This window comes from Neolamprologus brichardi, chromosome 14 (genome assembly GCF_056152115.1).
Source record: "Neolamprologus brichardi isolate AB-2024 chromosome 14, ASM5615211v1, whole genome shotgun sequence".
Lineage (NCBI taxonomy): Eukaryota > Metazoa > Chordata > Actinopteri > Cichliformes > Cichlidae > Neolamprologus > Neolamprologus brichardi.
Window position 1 is genome coordinate 29,643,584 of NC_142117.1, and position 20,229 is coordinate 29,663,812.

The window sequence follows — 20,229 nt, forward strand, 5'->3', positions numbered from 1 at the left end:
GACCCAGGAAAACTGAGTTAATGATAAAAACGATAACAAAATAACGCTGAAAACCGATAAAAACCCTGAAAACCATACATTTCAGACCTGAGCCTCAACTCTCGCGGCCCGGTACCAAACGACTCACGGACCGGTACCGGTCCGAGGCCCGGGGGTTGGGGACCGCTGCTATAGAAGATACTGCTGTATCATTATTTTGTCCGACACTTACTAAGCATACTTCCATAATTGTTCCTCCTACACTTTATCAAGTCATTTGATAAATGCTTCTTATTCTTCAATTTTATTTATTTCTTTTGCTCAGTAAAACATTATAAAGTTTTCTTAACAGTTTGATAAATACAGGCCTTGAGCAGTATTGCAAAATGGAGTCCATAAAGCTGTATTAGAGATTGCTGTGTTGTATACAAGAACCCTATTTATCTACAGGATTAACTGTCTTACATCATACTGTTATGACAAAAAAGCTTAACTAGGTCTGTAAAGATAAATGATACATGAGAATTCACTACAGAGGCAGCAAGAGTTATGTTGGCTAATAAATGAGAAAGAGAACATGTATCATGGAGGAAACAGAAGAAAATGTGCCTGTGGCCCAATTTCAAGCAGACGCCTGGAGTCATGTTGTCTTCAGTCTGCCTTCGTGGTTCTGTATTCTGTTTATTCAGCTTGAGGCATTCTCTGACAGCTGTGCTGAAATGAGCTCTGTAAAGTTAGAAACAGACCTCTGAAGTTAAAAAAAAAAAAAGTAGTCTTACACAACCACCATTGTGATACTTCTTACACCATACAACCCCACAGGGAACTGCAGCCCGGTTTCAATCAGGCATCACAGTGAATAGATGAATAGGAAAAACAAGGTGTTACTATGATCTGTACACAAACTGTAAATGCAGTATATCTCCAGACATTATAAACTGTCAAAGAACCCCCCCTCCCCCCGGAAGCCTTATCTATTTATAGGTTATTACACAGAGCGGGTTGAGATTCATAAGGGCATATGGAAGGCAGAAGGAGATTGTCAGCCACTGTCACTTACAGTAAATGAAACCTCTGCTACTCCCGTCCTCCAGAAAGTGCATCTGAAACACACTATTAACTTTCCCATTGCTGATGTCACTTTTTATTGCCCCTTGGTTTCAGGTTTTTCTGAGTTGGCAGGCTCTGCTGCACTCCTTTCCATGCCCAGATAGATGCTTGTGACAGAGCATAGAAATACAGCAATGATGGAGATATTATTCTGAGGATTTAATTTGCCAGAGTGGGTTGGGAAAGTGCACCCTCATGATGATTAATGCAAAAAACCCTGTGCTCTGCTTTAGGAAAACCATCCACTGTCTAGCTTTTGTCTATAAAATCTCTGAGATTTTTATTAACACACATTTTTCAACCGTGTTTAGCCTGGAATTGAAGAGTAAGCTTAGTGCAGTTGTAAACCTGCCTGTGTGACATTTTAATCAGTTTTATCTGTATATTTCTATATCTAACAGTTTGTTTCTGTGCCTGTCATATGGTGGATGTGACAGATGTTAAATCTGAGAGTGTTTGGTGAGAGGTTAATTACAAATCTGTATGCAGTATGTGGGAACTGGTTGTGAATTAAATTGGAAAATGCCTGCAGCTCATCTTCATCCAGCTGATATCCAATGTAGGTGAGTCTGAGTAATGAGATGGACCAGTTTGTGGGATGAAGACCATCAATTAATCAATTTTAGTTTCTGACAGAAAATATAGTTAGGGATGATTAATAGCAACTATTAATAAGATATTGTTAATGACCAGAGGTCTGCGACTCTACCGTGAGTGCTTAAACCGGCCATCAAGGGACTCGGTGTTGCTTTGCATGTGGCAGAGGGTAAAACGTGTGCTGCTTTTGTGCGGGGCATAATAGAGAGTGGCATTTGAACATACGCTTGCCGCATTGTGCACGCATAATTAACATTGCATAATCTACCTGCTTACATAGCAACTTTTGTAATTAGAGTTATGATTGCAGCAGGATAATGACAGCGATTCTGCAGCCGATAATGACTGTTGTGCTCTTGGCAGTTGCTGCATTGTTTGTGTAGCAGACTTCTGACATATGGGACACAAAAGGACACAATAGCCAGGCTGACTGCTTTTGTTCCCACCCAGGCAGACCCAATCACTGCAGACAAATTGCGCTGTAAGTCGTCCAAATGATGCTGACCCTGGGAAAATGGTTCAGACACATAAGAACGGGCCCATAATGCGAAAACCTCGGCTACTTTAAGCTTGTGGACACTGAACCTGAGCACAGAACCTATAGCTCCCTGGTGCTTTCTGACTTCAATAATACTGCTTCACTGAGAGACATTTCTCACCGAGTAACAGCTTTTGCAATCTCCCAATCATGGTCTAAAGTCACTCAAAGGGAATAAAGTTAAGTTTGTATTAACTAAAGGCCTGTTTTATTGATATTAGAAAACAAATGTATGTTTTCTATTTACAGAAAGAAGCACTTTGCCCAGCTTTTTAAAATATGTCCACATGGAGTAATAGGACTAAATAGGATTGGATGTTTTTATGGTAATACTACGTCGAAAAAATCAAAGAACCACCCATCTGTATCCTGAAATAATGGAATTGTCCTTTAAAGAAATGGTGGAGCCTTTATTCAAATAAATTAAGAGTTGTCAAAAATGGCATCTTGATAGCAGGCACTTAGGCCTGTGGCGTCACTCGCTGTGCAGTCAGTGGGGACAGGTCCATAGTGCAGGCTAAGGACTAATCCATCATCACTAGTGAAGGGGCTGGGGGCCGTGCGCTTGGCTTCTCACTCCAGGAAATAATAAGCTTTTAATTTTTGAAAGATCACATTCATGAGAAGACAGGTCACTATAAGGAAGCCAAGTTACCAAGCTCATCTCCGGAGAGATACTGGAGTAGCTTCAGCTCTGATTTGAGTTTTATTTTTTCTTCTATCTGCATCAACTTCCCGGTTCTAGACAAAGAGATGCTTATTAAATTGGATCTGCTTATTGTCGAATTTTTCTTTACCAGAATAAAAACCTCCATCTAGGCTAGTAGCGTCCACCGTTAAAACAAATCCAAATGATCATTCACTACATGACATACAGTAGCAATGAACAGAAAGTGGGACAGTGAAGACGGGTCTCTCCCGGTGGAATGGATGGAGCATATGCTATTATGTAAGTCAACTGCAGGGCGTCTTAATGGCTGCAGATTTGTTTCTCGTCCCTGAATGTTGCCACTGTCTGCACTGTGGTTCCCACAGCAGTGTGGAAGATTGGTAGTGGGTCTTGGGGGAGCATGAGAGATATGATTTACACAAAGAGGGAAGGACAGTTCAGCCACGTGTCATCCACCCTCCCTACCGATCACTTTCCACCACCCAGGCAGGTTAATCCTTTTATTGTAATGAAGTGAAGGAGCATAATGTGAATGTGAGATCCTTAATCCAGTGTTGGCATTTTTATGAGAAAGGAGAAGACATGGTGACACAGAGAACGGAGTGCATGAGAGGCACAGGGACTATTCATCAAAATACGGTGCTGACATGGCACAGCATGATAAACCACACCTAATGAGATTTGCAGGTGTATGTACAGAAGAAGCAAATCCCCTTAATGGTATTGATGACCACTGCACATGTACTGTAGATGTATTTTTTTTTTTACTCATTCATTGTAACCTGTTCCAATACAGTAGGCTTTATCAGTTTATGCACATTTCACCAAATCAGAAATGGACTGCTATGATCTGAAGCTCATTGTTCATTAAAGTGTGATTCCCATGCTCTTTTGTTTGGGTCGCTATTGTTGTACCGGTTACTGTGCATATGATTCAAGTCTTTTATAGATATATATAGCACATGGCGCACTAATCCTTAACTGTGGAATCTGAAGCTAAGAAAAAATGTAGTCAATGAACCGCTAAAGCAGTTTTTTTTATTATTGAGCAGGAAAAAGCACAGAACAAATAGCAAACCTTATAAGATTTATTTAATACTTATAATACTGTTTGGCCTACTCTCAAATTTGTTTGACCATTTCCAGGTGTGCCAAAAATATTCAGAGAAAGTGATAAAAGAAAAGAAAATGTGCTTCTTTAAATAGTGAGGAATAAATTTCAGAAATAAATGACATCTACAGTCAATATTTCATGCAAAAAGGCATTTCTATCTATTTTATTTCTAACTGCTGAAGCTATAGCAGTCTGAGTTAACAAACCCTGTGGTTATTTTTGGCCCAGTGGTGGGTAATTGTTATTGCTGTGTTCTAAAAGAAACAAACCTGCATGTGACTATCATCTTTCTGGTCCTGCAAGGCAAAGGAACATGGAAGAAACAAAGGTACCGATTTAATCCTAAAAATACCTTAATGTTGGAAAATATCCAGTTTTATTTGGCTAACTTTCAGCAATATTCCACTCACACTCAGCTAAGATGAGGCTGTGAAGGGCATCGGATGCATTTCAGAAGCAGGGTCAGTGGCAAATAGAAATACTCATTAATACTGGAGAGGCCAGGATCTATAATGGAACTGCTAACCCTGTGGTTAAAGACTAAGAGCTTTCTGATCAAAGTCACCAAGATAATATTGCTTGTCAGTATTTGAAATTTTTGGTTCTCTTCAAACTGGGGACAAATGGTGACCAGATATTTAAAACAGCGGTAGCATATCAGCAGTGTTTGTTTGTAAGAAAGACGGCAAAGAAGCACGTTGGTAGAGTATTTAGCAATAAACTTGAAAATGTCAGATTTAAATATTAACTATTAAATTGACTGGCTCTTAAATGGCACCTTTCTATACCTGAGTACTCAAAGTGATTTATACAACATGCCATTCATACAAGCACTTTTTTCTGTGCTCAAATGCTTTCTATCTAACATTCACACACATTCAGATGCCAATGAATGCACTGGTGTTAGTACTTTGCCCAAGGATACTTGACATGCAGACTAGAGCAGCCAGAACCATCGAACCATCAACCATAATGTTTTTATGTTAATGTTTTTGTGGTTTATGTCATCTAATCTCTAAGAATGGATGAAATTATGGTAGTTGGCATAAAGTGATCCATGAGCTAAAAAAGTGTGGAATGGGGCATCTTTATGGTTAGTGAAACTATATCATGTGATCAACAAGTGTTGAAGAGAAAATGTGAACAGAAAACTAATTTCTGCTTGTACACTCAAACCAGTACTTTACAAGACGTCTTTGCAATTTAATCTTTCAAATAGTTATTGCAAAATAATACCATGCATTTATGTCACAGTTTAACTTTATGTTTTGCATTTATTGTATTTGTTTATGTCATACCAGTTAGGCTGATACTTTGAAATCTTGAAGTCTTTCGGCTTTTTATTACACTATCTTTAAACACGAGCATAAAACTGATGCATCACAATAAACAAACATTGGCAAATAACTGCCATTAGTAATTGTCAGCTTATTTGTCTGTTGTTATTCTGATTGCACTCGACAACGGCAGTTTCAGCCTTTTCAGCCAATACATCCCCGATGCTGTCCCCTGTGCTTTTGCTTCCCAAGCTGCTTTACTATTGGTTAGTGTGCAGTTAGTATCAGAAGTAGGAGATGAAAGAAAAAAAGGATTAAGCGATGAAAAGTAGAAGTCCCAGTCAGAGGTAAAGTGAAGTTCATTCTTATAACCAGAGGTCTCCACTTAGCTTTCCCAAAAGTTATTTGCCAGTCCTGTATTTAAACATTTCACCTGAGAATTTCCAGGTTCATGGATAGTTCACATGGATTTTGTGTTTTCTTAATTCATCAAGAAATACTTGCAAGTTGAGAAAAACATATGTCTTTGTTCTTTAATGTTCGATAATATTTTAGCCACAGGTTGTGATTCCTCTTGAGTTTAAGTGCTTGGGTCATGTGGATATGTCACAATTGGAAACCACAGGTTTTGATTGGCATTGCCTTGGTTTTGTAGGCTTTCAGAAATCAATTTGTGGGCAGCGACTGTTCTGCTGATGGTTCCCGTCTTTTGTTGGAGTTGGTCACTGAGCCAGCAGCAATGCTGCTTGTCAGTGCCTGATTAATTGGCTTGAATCCATTCAGCAGTCATTGAGTCAGATAAAAAGAGACAATAAAGTCCTTTCATTCCTCCAGAACTGAATCTGTAGTGAACACAGTCGAAGGCGCTGAAACAAGTCTAGCGAAACATGTGTATTCCCTTTGATGGAAGCAGGTTTAATAATGAGTCCTGAGCAATAGTCATTAAATTGGACTGTGATGCATCCTTATGTGTGTGTTTGTAGTTTCCAGGAGGTAGGGCTCAAATAAATCTTCTTTTATCTCCAATTTGTCCATTCATTAATCAAATGGAACACTGTGATGAGTTGAATTATGAATCCAGCTCCCTACTTGATGGAGGGTTGAGGGGGTCCTCTCAATGCCATTCCCAAACCAAAGACCTCTGATACTGACTTGTCACAGCCATCTCCTTACTGGTAATTGGGTATTTATCAGATTGCCTGCAAGAGGAAGATGCAGTGTTTATCTGACACAATTATCAACAATAATGGGGGAAGCTAGCCTGCTAGTCTTCAAGGAAACTGGTAGTATGGTATGGATTCAGATGGCCAGGAGTAGTGAATGCAACAACTGGGACTTTATCTGACATTCAGGCAGGAAAATGATTGTCATATGGAAACAAATGTGCAAATACAACACATAATTCTTAGAGTCTGCTGTGACACTGAAGGAATAAAGTAATGAAAACACATTTTGGTGCAACCCCAACATTGAGATCTAACAGAGAGACTTTTCAGTGACTTATCTCATTCAAAAGCCAGGAAATAAAAGAGGTGCAAGACTAAATCGATGCAGCTGTGAGGAAAAGAATGACATAAAAGCTTCCATGATAAGTGGCAAATACATGGTCCATTTAGTGCGTTATTAAAAGACATGCAAGTCTGGAAGAATTAAGTAATATGAAACCAGAAAGTTTTCATAGCAGTGCCAAATTTACTGTCATTGCAACATACATATGTTGAATTCCACTGGTTGTTGTGGAATGGTAATATAAATCATCATTATAAATGATCCGATGCTTGTAGAGACTCAGTCACTGCTGTGGTGCCTTGAAATATTTGATAAAGCATGTCCATCATGTTTTTGTTGAAGCATATCCAATTCAAGGAGTATGTCATGCCTGGAAAAAAGGCTGTAAAGAGAAAATCATACTGCCTCACAGCGCAGGGAGGGAAGTCTGAAAGACCAAGAAACGAAGCAGTCAAGGCTGCCTGGCCTGCTGGATGTAATCAAACAAGGGTGACCAGGTTGTTCCACAGATGGCTGATCTGGAGAATCCTCCGATTTATTTCCATGCCACAGACGGTCCTTGTCACTATGTGCAGGTGATTTCAGTATGGCAGCATTGTCTCTCCCCTCTCTCTCTCTCTCTCTCTCTCTCTCTCTCAGACACACACACACCACTACACTCTGACATTTTGTCTCCCGCGTCTGAAATCAATTTGACACCGACTTCTGTTGTGTTGTGAACAATATAAGATGCTAGGTCAGAGTTTTGCAACAAGAAAGTTGATTTGTAGCCTTCTTGGCATTGTTAGCAAGACTGAACTCTCGTCTGACAAAGAATTATGGATTTGAATGACACTGAATTACAACGTGAAGGAACTCATTAAAAGATTGTGAGTCATTTAGATGTGAGAGCTGCGTTGTGTATTATGATTCTTGAAAGTAAGAAGTAGGAAATGTTATGCATTACACAACTTTTTTTTTCTTTCCGGTTGGTATTTACATGTGTGAGAGAATTCCCAGCTATATAACCGATGTTTAACTGTTTGTTTTTAATCTGTTTTTTCAGTTTGACCTTAAGTGATGCCAGGACAGTGAGCATCATTATGCGTGGCACATGGTCAGGGGCCACGCCCCTCTTCATTATGGTCCTGCTCAGGCTGGCTTGGGGTCAAGAGGTTCCTTTAATCCCAGGTAAGACATGACATGTTTCTCAGCACGTGCTTGTCAGCTCATCAGTGATCAAGACTTCATGGTCTGCCTCCATCGTCATGGTTTGTCTGTGTCTGTCTGTCAGTCAACGGCTGTCTGACTTATTGTATGCTTGACACCGCTCTTGTAGTTTTAGTGACTTATTGTTGACATGGGACTTAAATTCAGAGTCATTTGGAGCTAAGATAACTTTTTTTTGGCACAAAGTAATTTTCTTTTTTTTTCTGTGGCATATTGAGAAAAGTCCCTGATTTTCCAAACAACAAAATAAAGAAGTACACTACATCGTAACGGCCCTCCGTGGCTTGAACACACTAATATTCAGAAAATTTTAATTTTGCACTGCTATGAACTTCCTTTTGCTAGTCAGTATGAAAATAATTTACACCTTACCCACCTCTTCCCTCTTCCAGGGTTTGTAAAACAATACAATACAGAATGGAAGGGTTACAAAGACACAAACTACACAGAAACCTTAGATGGACAGTAAAACAGATATAGAGATTCTAAAGTTATGCCAGTAAGATGATCTTGTTTTAAACAATTTTTCTTGAACTTGTTTGGGAATTTGATGTACAAGTAAAGTACATCAAATAAAGTAGAGTCATAGGAATCATAGGAATTAAAGAAAAGCCAACTGTGGTGGGGCCTGCACATCCAGCCACCATTCAGTTATGTTCATTAAATGTGTCCAATGTATACTGTAAATGTTACTAAAACGTTATCCTTCCGCTGATCATTATTATCAACTTCTTTAGGAGTCCTCTACATGTTTGATGACATTATTTTGAAGATCCCTGACCCCATATATGTACATATACTGAATACATGCACTATATGGACAAAAGTACTAGACCAGCAACATGTTACATTTGCAGGATCTTCTTGCATGGAAATGGATGCCATGAAGCTACATGGTTAGATGGATAGATGCTTGGATTTATATAAGTGTGGCAATGAGACTGAAAGCACATGAATTCAAGTATTAGGAGTTGTTTTTGTAGTGTATGCGAGGTGAACTTTTTCTTAGTCTTAGTCTTAGTTTTGACTGAGTAAAGTGAATTACTCTGTAGTTTCTGATAAAAAAGTTCAAGTTCACAAGGTCACCAAAGGATTTCACATCCTATGAAAATTGCAAGTTATTAAAAATTGATGTTTATTTTATTTTCTTTCATTTTTTACAGTGGAAAATAGATTGAAATAATCCACAGGATTGCTAGATGAATACTTCACTGGCTTCTGTCATCGATATCTGAAAGTTCGTCTGTTGACTTTTACAGATTTCTTTTCTTATCTGTCTATGAGATAAATAATCTAAATTGTTCCATGTCTTGTTTGCTTTAAGACTTTAAGATATGGTTGTTTTTACATGACTGATTTTCTAACCTGTGACATTTTATTGAAATGTCTCCATGTTTGAGATAAGTGAACCACCCACACTATGTGCTTTTGTCACCGCAATTGACAGTCATTTCAGTTCCACCATGCTGATTTCTCTTTTTTCCACCCAGCTCTCATCCAGCAAGACAACAGGCCCTTGCAGTCCTGCTTAGCAGAGCATTTCACATTCACTGCTTGCTGTTACCTTCTCATTCTGACTACTCTGCTTCTTTCTATTGCCTTTCACCTCTCATTCATTTTCTTTAACCATGCTCATGCCACCACCTTCTTCTCTTTGTATTTTCTTTCGCCAGCACTATCTAGGAAGCAATTTACTTGTCAAGCAGAGGGCAGTATGCAGCTCCCTGGTCTCCGATGTGATGGTGTCCGTGCGTGTGCGTGTGTGTGTATGAGGGATCGCTACCTTGGCAGAAATGCTTTCAATCACACTCTTGGAGCACGATCTCTGACTGGCAGCAGTAGGAGCTATATTAAGATTGAATCGAAACATTTTTGCTTAACAATCTGATGGCATCAGAGTGCTATACCAAGGGCTTTTACCTATCTCTATTGCTTATCACTGAAGAGATGCAAGGTGATACCCACAAGCATTCTAAGTGGTGGGTGAAGTATCTGTAAGTTGAAATTGTGTCAGGAACAAAGATATGAAAAAAGACATTCTTTCTTATGTAAGGCACCTGTTGTTTAGCTTCAGTGGCAATTCACCTTAACCTAAGATCTAAGTCATGGGTTGTACCTTCTGTACATGTGTCAGCAAAGAAAGGCAGCTCTCAGTAATGTCTAGATTTAGGAAAGCTGAATTCCACCAGGACCGTGTTTCTCAATGAGAGAGAAATGTCAAAGCGCCGCTTTATTTTTTTTATCTTTACATACTTCAAGACTGACAGTGCTATTATTTTCCTTGCTTTAATGTAAATATCAGCTGTTCCCGAAAGCAGTGACTCCCTGTTTCCTTTATTTAGGGCACTTTCATCATTTGGGTTTTCCGAGCTTCTTTGTTAACCATGTCTGTTTCATGAGTAATGCACCATTATTATGTGTACTGTCTAACTTTAGCAGGAAAAAATAGGACGCCATAAAATATTTTGTTTGCTCTAAAAGATTCTACAGCTAGTAATTTGCACTCAGTGACATTGTTCGGGGCCAGTGCAGGAAGACGTACTCTTTGTAACACTGTGGATGGGGATATCATGGTGGTGGGTGTCAGTGTATCTCACGTTCCCAGATCTCGACTGTTTCAGACTGCATAGCTTGAACAGCTTGTTAACATGATCTTCAGTCCTCCATCTGTGTTCTGAGAGGCTGCATTCACTTGGAGGACTAAGTGTAGGGAGCTCATGTTTTGAAAGTGTTCAAAGACTGATACAGTTAATGCATAAAGTTATTTTTTTTTAATGAAAAAAGTTAAATTTGGCTGGCATGCAACAGAAAGTCGACTTGTGTAAACATGCTGTAATCTTTACTGCACTGTAGCTGCCATCCACAGATGTTTCAGCGAGCACAAATTCACACAATGTTGTTGCTGAACATGATCTGGAGGGTTTTTTTGCAAACGTTAGAAATAATGAGCTTGTCTGTGTTTGGTGAAAGGGTTAGAGGATACTTTTAGTAACCTCACAGTTGGCCATTGTAAAATGTGTGATATAACCATACAAGCAAATATATTTGTATCAAATATGGCTTCAGACATTGATGTAGGTTTTTTTTTTATTACTTAATATTACCTACAGAATACAATTTTAACAGTAAGCTTTGACATCCCCATGTTAAAGGCCAAATCCATTTCCAGGGTATCTTATATATCAACTGAATAAAGTTACAGTTTTGGTTGATCAGGCAACCATATGGCGTAAAGTTTTTGTACAGGCCAGGGTTTGAATCTAGTGCAGTCCATGTACTGCAGATACAGATACAGGCTTTTCTCTGTTTCATCGGCAGTTTGACTTTAAATTTCTTCTTTATATTGATTTTTTAACATTGTACTGTAGCAAACATTCAATATATAGTATGTGTGGCTCTGCATGTCCCATAAAGGAGAATTTTCTTTTCTTCATACAGCGGTTTTTGGTGAATCTGCTCTTTGATGTGATTCTCTAGACAAATGAAATCCATAACAAACGATATTACATCTGTTACACTCAAAGTGCAACAGATACTGATTCAATTTACTCATCCGTTGTGTGACTAGAAACAAACTTTCCTGCAGAAACATTCAGGTTTCCAATGCTTTTCTATTAAAAAATTGAAACACTAAGCAATGTTCACAGTTAAACCGCGCCACCACATAGTGTGAGTGGTTTCTGTCAGGTGAGAGAGCCAGACCCCGTGGTGTACTGTGGGTCCCCACTCTTTCCCTTTACATTCAATATTCAGCTTGCACACCACCCCGAGGGTGATTAAATATGTGGTTAATACAGCACCATGAGAGTACTGAATTACACAGGAGCCATGCTGACCTTTTTAAATTACAGAACCAATTGTGCGAGACGGCAGAGGAAGTTTATAACAGGTACTGCCAAGATGAAGCCCGGAGGAGAATGGATCTGCTGCCACTGTCCTGCTGACGCTCTCCTTATTAGTGTTCTGTGCTATAAGCACCCTATTTGACACTCATTCTTTCCTTCCTTTCTCTCACTCTGGATCTCATTTGACTGCAGTTTTTGGTCGCTTTGTTTCTGTATCTTGTTTACTGTTAGAGCATCCGTGTAGATGAGCTGAAACAGCTGTACTGCATACACAAACTAATTTGACATTTCATTTCACCGTTGATGAGACATGTATCACTCTTGACGCACAGAGTAGCCTCACTCCATAAATCTTGATCACTGGCCTTTTTCACTGATGCATCCTAGTCAGCATATTGGCTTTGCAGATATTTGAAGGTCGTTTCTGATGTCTGATTTAATTTGAGGCTAACGGCAAAAAAAAAAATGAAGCCGCCAGTTTCAGCATCAGTCACGTGACTTCTTGGAGTCACAGCCATTTTTCAGGGATGACTGTGCTCATCTTCAATCCCCATCAAAAGAATTCTAAACCTGACTGGCAGCGATACAACAATCTCTGCTTGGCAAAGGGCAGGAAAAGCTTTTTAGCAATGAAAAAGTCAGAATAAAATACCCGGACATTAAAAACCAGGTCTGTTTCTCTCCTAGCCAACTTTCAAGAGTAATTCCTGATTGCTTTTCACAGCACTTTGCAAAATGCCCAGTAATTGTATTTAGATGAAAAATCCTCGTTTCACCACCACTGTTTCAATATTTCTTTCTCAAGAGAGAGTATGGCGTTATTAGAGGAAGAGGAAGGATTGAACGTTTGGCATTTAATATAATGAAATTCGTGTGATAGAATGTTTTTTAAGACAATACAGTTCAGTGACACTATTCATTCCATTAAGACATATTAAAAAGCTTTGTCAAAGACACCAGTGCTCTTTTTTCCCTCTGAACTCTGTCCATACTGATTTCTGCGAACCGATCCCAGTCTTATCATCTGAAATTGTGGTGCTGTGGTCCGTGCGTTATTTTCCTTTACACTTTCTCTCCCATTGTTTTTTGTCTTTAGTGCGTTCACATTCATGTGTTTTTAATCTGTTGCAACATTAAGAATGATACATGGGCGATCGTGGCTCAAGAGTTGGGAGTTCGCCTTGTAATCGGAAGGTTGCCGGTTCGAGCCCCGGCTTGGACAGTCTCGGTCGTTGTGTCCTTGGGCAAGACACTTCACCCGTTGCCCACTGGTGGTGGTCAGAGGGCCCGGTGGCGCCAGTGTCCGGCAGCCTCGCCTCTGTCAGTGCGCCCCAGGGTGGCTGTGGCTACAATGTAGCTGCCATCACCAGTGTGTGAATGGGTGGATGACTGGTTGTGTAAAGCGCTTTGGGATCCTTAGGGACTAGAAAAGCTCTATATAAATACAGGCCATTTACCATTTACCAATAATTGTGTTCAGAAAAACAAAGTCTTTGCTTTTATGCTTCTTGGGGAGTAAAAATTGAACCAAACGTATCTGATGATATTATTGATTGTCTTATTGAGAGGATTTTAAATCATATATTGTTGACGGAGGGTTTTTTTCTGTTTTTCATGTAAATATGCCTTTTTTTTTTGCACTTCTGTGTAAGAGCCTCCAGTGTTCCATTAGGAAATGGCGGCAATCTGTCTGCCATCTTTGTTTTTGCAAAACAGCATCTTTGGTCACAGATAACCATATTGTTGGGAGCATCTGACACATTTCCTCTGTCCTGGGGCACAGAGCCCTGTGCTTATCATCTCCCTGCCTCTCACTTCATTCGGCCACCATTTAATTACAGAGCAGAGCAGAAGCCAGTGTTTCCTCATCACACTCCGTCCACCCTCAGGCCATCATTTAATGATGAAAAATCTGCTGTGGGAGATTTGGGCATTTGTTTTATTATCGTTCTTTTCTCTTTTTGCCATCGAGCTGTGTGTCTGCGAATGAAAGGAGGGTGTTTTTGTACACAACCAGCATATTTTTGGCAATATATTTTGCTCGCAGGCTTGAAATTTGATATTCTGAGCTTAGAAGTAGTGCTCTCCGTATTTCACACCTTCTGCTATAGCTTCTCACGTATGAAGTGTGACTTTATCTTGAACCTCAGCTCCCTACCATTAAGAACGGGTCTGTAACAAAGTTAGTCCAAGGGGAAGGTAAGATTTAGCTCAGGTCACACTTCCTCTAAGGCAACAAAAGATAAAATACCACAGAGGCACAGAGGTGAACTATGATGAGGCTACAAAAAACTTTAATATCACATGCTTTGCCAAGTGTGTGCAAGCCATTTCCGGCACTTTAAGCAAGATAAACAGAAATGGCTGAAGCTGTAATGTCATCATAAAATATGCTGACTAATTCTAACCATTACCACCCACGCATACATCAGCAACCCCACAGGCATTTTAACTAAATGTTTGGAAACCTTGTTTAAGGCATTTGTTAATCTAATTTTGAACATCCTTCAAGAAGCACTATGTGTTTCACTTGAATATTCATACAGTATGACTCAGCTTGTGGCTTAATGATTTCATTCAGAAACATTCCAGTGGACACATTTGAGAGAGAAAAAAATCATATTCCTGTCTATTCTTTATTAGGCTCCTATAGGAGTTTTAAATAAAATATAATTGGCACTATAGTACCAGATGGTACAATAACAGTGTAGCTGCACATATTTTTCACATGCAGCTCCTTCATACATTATTTCTCCCCAGTTGCGAATGTGTGTACACTTGTATGCATGCGTGATATGATGCGCTGTGCATACAGCAGACTTTATTGATTTCCACAGAGACATGACACTAGCACCTTCGTATCTTTTCACCTCATACCTCAGGTTTGGCCCTCTCTCACACACCTGCACACACACATACATGCATACATACATACATGCACAACCCCACTGCTATCCCTCCCCCACCCTCCTGATTCTCCGAGCTGAAACATCCCTCTCATGGGGTTTGTGCTGTGGGGCTACGGGAGAGTGTCATCTCACAAATGAATTTCTCCTCACATCCCGCTCTCCATTAAAGAACCTGTTTGTGCTCCTACAGCAGCACGCAGAAGTCCCCTGCAGCTGTTTGTGCTCTCAGACACAAGTACTTGTTCTTTATATACCTGTGTTGTTTGTGCTCCGGCTACCTGCATCTCATGCACTCAGCAGTGAGACTCTTTCTTGCCATATTGCATTTCTCATGTGCTTTTGTTCATGTGTGCTTCTCGTTGTTTTACTGGTTTTTCCCATCGAGGTTGTTGAATTTGTTAAGTCAGTGTGAAGACATTATTGCATTCTTGCAAAGGGTGGTCTTTAAATTTAATGTCATGATGAAGAAAGCAGACAAACTACAAAATTGCAATGATATCACATGCTTCCTTGTTTCCTATGTAGTCGCAGCTATCGCTTTATGATTTTGGTTTAGATTACATTGAATGTCCAGCCTATTGAAAACTCCTCTTGGCATTTTTGCTTTATTCTTTTGGATCTAGCATAGATGCATGCAGTAATGACAGGATATTAACGTTTTCAAGGTCAGTAAAATATAACACTGCCACAACAGGAAAACATTGTCATTTCTCACTCACACAGGAGTCATGTCGTTCTAGTTTCACTTTTGATGAGGAGCTCAATAGGCATCCGTCTCTACAAACTGTTGATTTGGATTCTGAACTCAGTTGTGGAGATGTATTGAAGGACTGGCAGACAAATTGAGCAACACTCATGATTGGAAATCCATGTGCCTGCCTACGTGCTTTTTGGGACAATGAGCATCTTATTTGTTCCTGCAGAAATCACATGCAGGGATTTCAGGGATTTCCAGGCATATGGAAAAGGCAATTTTCACTCATCAGTGTATGGTTATGTTCCACATGCACTCCTTGTATATGTTCATCTGTGCATCTGTCAGGGGGTGGGTGAGTTGGAAAAGTATGAAAATGTTTTGGTTTTGCGGGAAAGAACAGTTGGATGCAAATCCTCTCTTAAAGTCGCTGTTCTGTCTTAATTGATGTTCCATTGAATTTGAGCTTTAAAGCCTCTGCAGTACCACTGGGTATTCTGTGCATGTAGCCTGAATGGCCTTTGTAAAGTACTGAATTGTGAGCTCAATTTCCTATGCACGCTCATCGTTTCCCTTTCCCATTTGAGACAAGATATTGGAGATGATCCCCCTATTCTGGCAAGTGGCCATTTTAAATGGAAGCTATTTCAGCTCTTTCATTTGTCAATCAGGCTGAAGAGTGAGTCTCTGACGGTGGCTCAATGTGAGGCTGTAATTGTCAGCGTCCCCTTCTGCCCAATGCGCAGCCCGGTGCTTTGCATGTGAAAAGATCCTGAAAGAAGACGTGAGCGCTGAATTAATACTCAAACTGCCTTTTGTCTCCATCACTTTAGCTTCTGCCACCATGAGGCACAATGGCACAGACATGCAGACAATCGATGAGGAAAAAGCGAGCAGGATGAAGGCTTCCTGTCTCCATTTTTAAGGCTCTTTCTGAGTGAAAATTGCAATATTTAGGGATTTGGATCCACCTGTAGAAGCTGCCCTCACTGCCTATATATAGTGGAGTAGCACAATGATTTTGCTGATTTTAATAGACTTTTATTAAAAACTTTTTTTTTTTTTTTTTTTAAAAAGATCAGAACTTGTTGGAAATGTTGGAGCTGAAAAACGGTGTACACCAAAAATCATTAAAAAACACAACTCCTTTGATCTGTGGACAGTGTTATATATTTTTCTTTAAAATAAGGATTTCAGTGTTATACAGTAATTTTTAATAGTATTCTACCACAAATATAACGTGTTTAGTGTATTTGCTTATATCGAGTCGAACATTGAAGACTTAACTGGATGTTATATATCATGGCTAAGAGTGGAAAACAACCGCAGTGGCTTGCTTAGAAGCACTTCCAATCGCAGACAACACATACTGCATGTAACAGTAGATGTTGTAATTGAATTTTCCATAATGATGCTAAAAGCTAATTTAATTAGAAGGTGTATATTTTTCCAAAAAAATAAGCATATTTTATATATTGGATTCATTTATAGTAAAAAATTCAGTTATTAGTGTGACAAAAAGTTCCTCTATCACATTTTTAGGTTGTCAAGTCATTATGAATGTAAGCTCACTAATCAGAAAATGTTTGCCTGCATGCCTACATTCAAGTAAACAGTGCTGAGATGGTCTCGCTCCACCTTTCCATTCAGTGGGACGATAACCAAGCTATGATGATGGCCTGATAACGGTCTGTAAGACTGCCTTAGCATCTATTGTGGTTTTAGGGAAGAATATTTCTGTTTTTCCCTTATCTCCTCTTAATGTTGTCCCACCTGTACCCTCATAATCCCTACAGGTCCTCTTGCTTCCAACATACTGCTGTCTGTTGCAATTCCAAGTAATGATTTGGGTAAAAACTGTTAGGGGACATTGGGAGATAGGATTCTTTACTGTACAAAGGGAATGTTCCACTTTTTATATAATAGTAAATAGGCAGAAGATTAAAAAAGGCACATTCCAAGTCCCAGTTGGAGTTATAGCAGATCTACCAAAACTTTTGCTCCATTTCTCTTGCTGTTAACCTTCTCTATGACTACAATTTCTTCTGGATCTCATGATGTGTGTATATAGAACAGGTGGCCTTAGGGGGAGCAAAGCCTTTGTTTGACAGACTAAAAGAGATTTCCCTGGACAAAGTCCCCATGCTGATGATCATATCTAGGTAATAAGCCTGATATACAGCCCTATTTTCCTGATGTTTACAGCAGCCCCATGCAGCTTTAATTAACGAAAGAGGTGTCCCTGTTGCTCTAGAACAGCCTCACCTGATCAGTTATTTCCATTTAGAAACACACACTTGACTATAAAAGTCAAATGGAAAATGGCTTTGAAACAGCAGAATTTCCTAATGAACACTTAAATCAGGCAGGAAAACATCAGATTAGCATGCTGTCAGCACTAAATGCCACCCAGGAAACGGTGTGCACAAAGACTGCGGGAAATTAATTTGGAACAAAAAGCCAGTGGAAGGTTTTTTTTCCCCTTATCTCTCCATGTGAACTTCACAAGGAGCAGGTTGACATTGGTTTTATTACCCCGGAGCACTGATGACGAGCTGGATGAGCGAAAGTGCTGACAAGAGGGAACGAGCGGGTGATCAGTCACTGGCTGGGTGCCCATCACAGGCACTCAAGGATGCTGAGAGGACGTTGGCCTTTGTCATGTGATTGCCTGAATGAGAAGACCTATGGCAGGGCCAAGTGTGTGGGGGGTTAAACGTACACAGCTAGGCCGCAGCATCGAAGAAAAGGGAATCTTTCCGCATGCAGTCAGACACAAGAGTCCAGATATGCTCACAGTAAATATTCTCACACACCTGCACATACTTTAAGTACACATTTGTTTGTAGAGACAGCTTCGTGGTGATAATGATGGTACTGATGGTGATAGAACCGCCAACTACATTCACTTGACTGATGTCAAGTGTCAGCTTTTCTACCTTGTTCTTTTTCTTTCCCTGCTTCCCTCTCCTTGAATCCATATGATGCACTCCCCCCACTCTCTACATCTCTCCCTGTCATATTAATGTCAAGTTTCTTCGAGTAAAGGTAAGGGGAAACCGAGCTTCCTCTACCATCTTGCTTTTCTTTGCGCAGTTTTATTGCCTGTGTCTGTCACACCTTCAGGCTTTGCTGCACAAAAGTGCAGCTGTGTACTCGACGTTCACTTTTATCGGCTGCATGGAGTTGATTGCAGGAGGCATAGCTTGAAGGTTACAGTGCCCCACGAGTAGCAGCAATTCAAAACGATGTATTGATATATCCTTCACGATCATTTTAGTGCTGTAACATTAGTATTAGTCACAGGTTTTTTATGCCTGAAGGCTTTAATGGCAAGTTAATGATCATTATTTGAGGATTTCTGACCTGTGTAAAACAGGTACCAGCTTGTTCTTTTGTTTGTTCAAGATTCACTCACATTATTAGCCTCATAAGCCAACAGCCTTCATCAAGAGATGACTTCTGAGATGTGTTCTTGATATAACACTCTCATCCTTGTATGTACACTGAAAGAGATAATACTGTGTGTAATTGTTTCTCCGGTTTATACGGACTGTGAAAGAATCGATTCGGATTTAAGCGGGTGGTGATAAAATCCGCAGCTTTGCACCGCTCTGTGCAAAAATATATTCTGAAGGTAAACAGAAGCTATAATTAATGCCACAATTATATTACCTTTTAAAGTTAGTTCTCACAGTATGGAAGCTTCTCTCTGTGTGTCTCTGGATAGAGTTTACCCGCTGTGAGACCAAGAGGGAATTTTGTATAAAAGTCAGTAGCTTAAATAAAAACACGTTTCGGCTAATGTTATTTATGTTTACGTATGTTCTTTCTCTAATTTTTAAAGATATACTTTTGAGTTTACTGACTGAGCTGAGGTGATGAAAATGCACCAATGTACTGTAGCAAATTACACAGTTATGTATTTTATTGGCAGCCTTTCAGATGCGTTATAATATAATTAACATCTGATATTTAAACGTTTGATTGTGTTTTGCCACAGTTAAATGGGTTTATATGACGTCAGATCAGTCATTTCTGAAACCTATGACCTATTCATGTCATGTTCATGTTTTCGATCTGCATTGGCTTTGTTCAAAGACAAAAAGATTAAGTTGTTTTAGAAGATGTTCCTTTAAATTGGTAAGAGGACTGGTTTTCTGTAGCACCTTTCTACTCCTTTTTTGTGTATAAGTGCTTTCTATCTAACATTTCCTCCTGGATAAACTCGGGGTTCAGAATCTTGCCCAAGAATACTTTCGCATGCAGACTGTAGCAGCCTGGGATCAAACCACCAACCTTCCAATTAGTATATGACCTGCTCTACCTCCTGAGCCACAGTTACCCCAAAGATGAAGGAAGAAATAAATTTATGTCCAACAGTGTTGACTGAGCTGCATAATACATCACATCTACACATTATGTGTGGCACCATGCATGCAATGGATTGCACTCTTTTGGACAAAGAGTGCTTTTGCATATTTCAACCGAACAGGGGAAAAAGCAGGGGATGGGGGTTTAGCCCTGGTTCTTCCTTTTTTCATAAATTACATAAATTAATGTGTAAATAGGTAGTTATTAGTGTTTAAAGAGGCCTGTTGTGAAACTGTGTGAAGTGCTGTGACAGATTTGTGAGGACATGAAACTTGACAATGGCACAATACAGCCTCTTCAGCCTCTGTGACATCATTTCCCCGGCCTTCTGTATTCACTATTTTGACTGAAATTAATTGCCTCTAGTGCCCTTTATCACTGTGACAATACAGAGAGATGTGAAG

At 39.7% G+C, this 20,229-nt stretch overlaps 1 protein-coding gene across 2 annotated transcripts in view; it reads left to right on the forward strand.

Annotated features, from left to right (window-relative positions):
* Positions 1–20,229, forward strand: part of robo1 (roundabout, axon guidance receptor, homolog 1 (Drosophila)) — a 227,681-nt gene that overhangs the window by 17,158 nt on the left and 190,294 nt on the right. Inside the window, exon 2 of one of the 2 annotated variants that reach the window (XM_087851096.1) lies at positions 7,840–7,964. In XM_087851096.1, the coding sequence (XP_087707222.1) occupies positions 7,877–7,964 (88 nt within the window). In that variant the 5' untranslated portion in view covers positions 7,840–7,876. Of the gene's footprint in view, positions 1–7,804; positions 7,965–20,229 lie in introns of those variants that run through there. The other variant, XM_087851095.1, reaches the window with a different exon arrangement.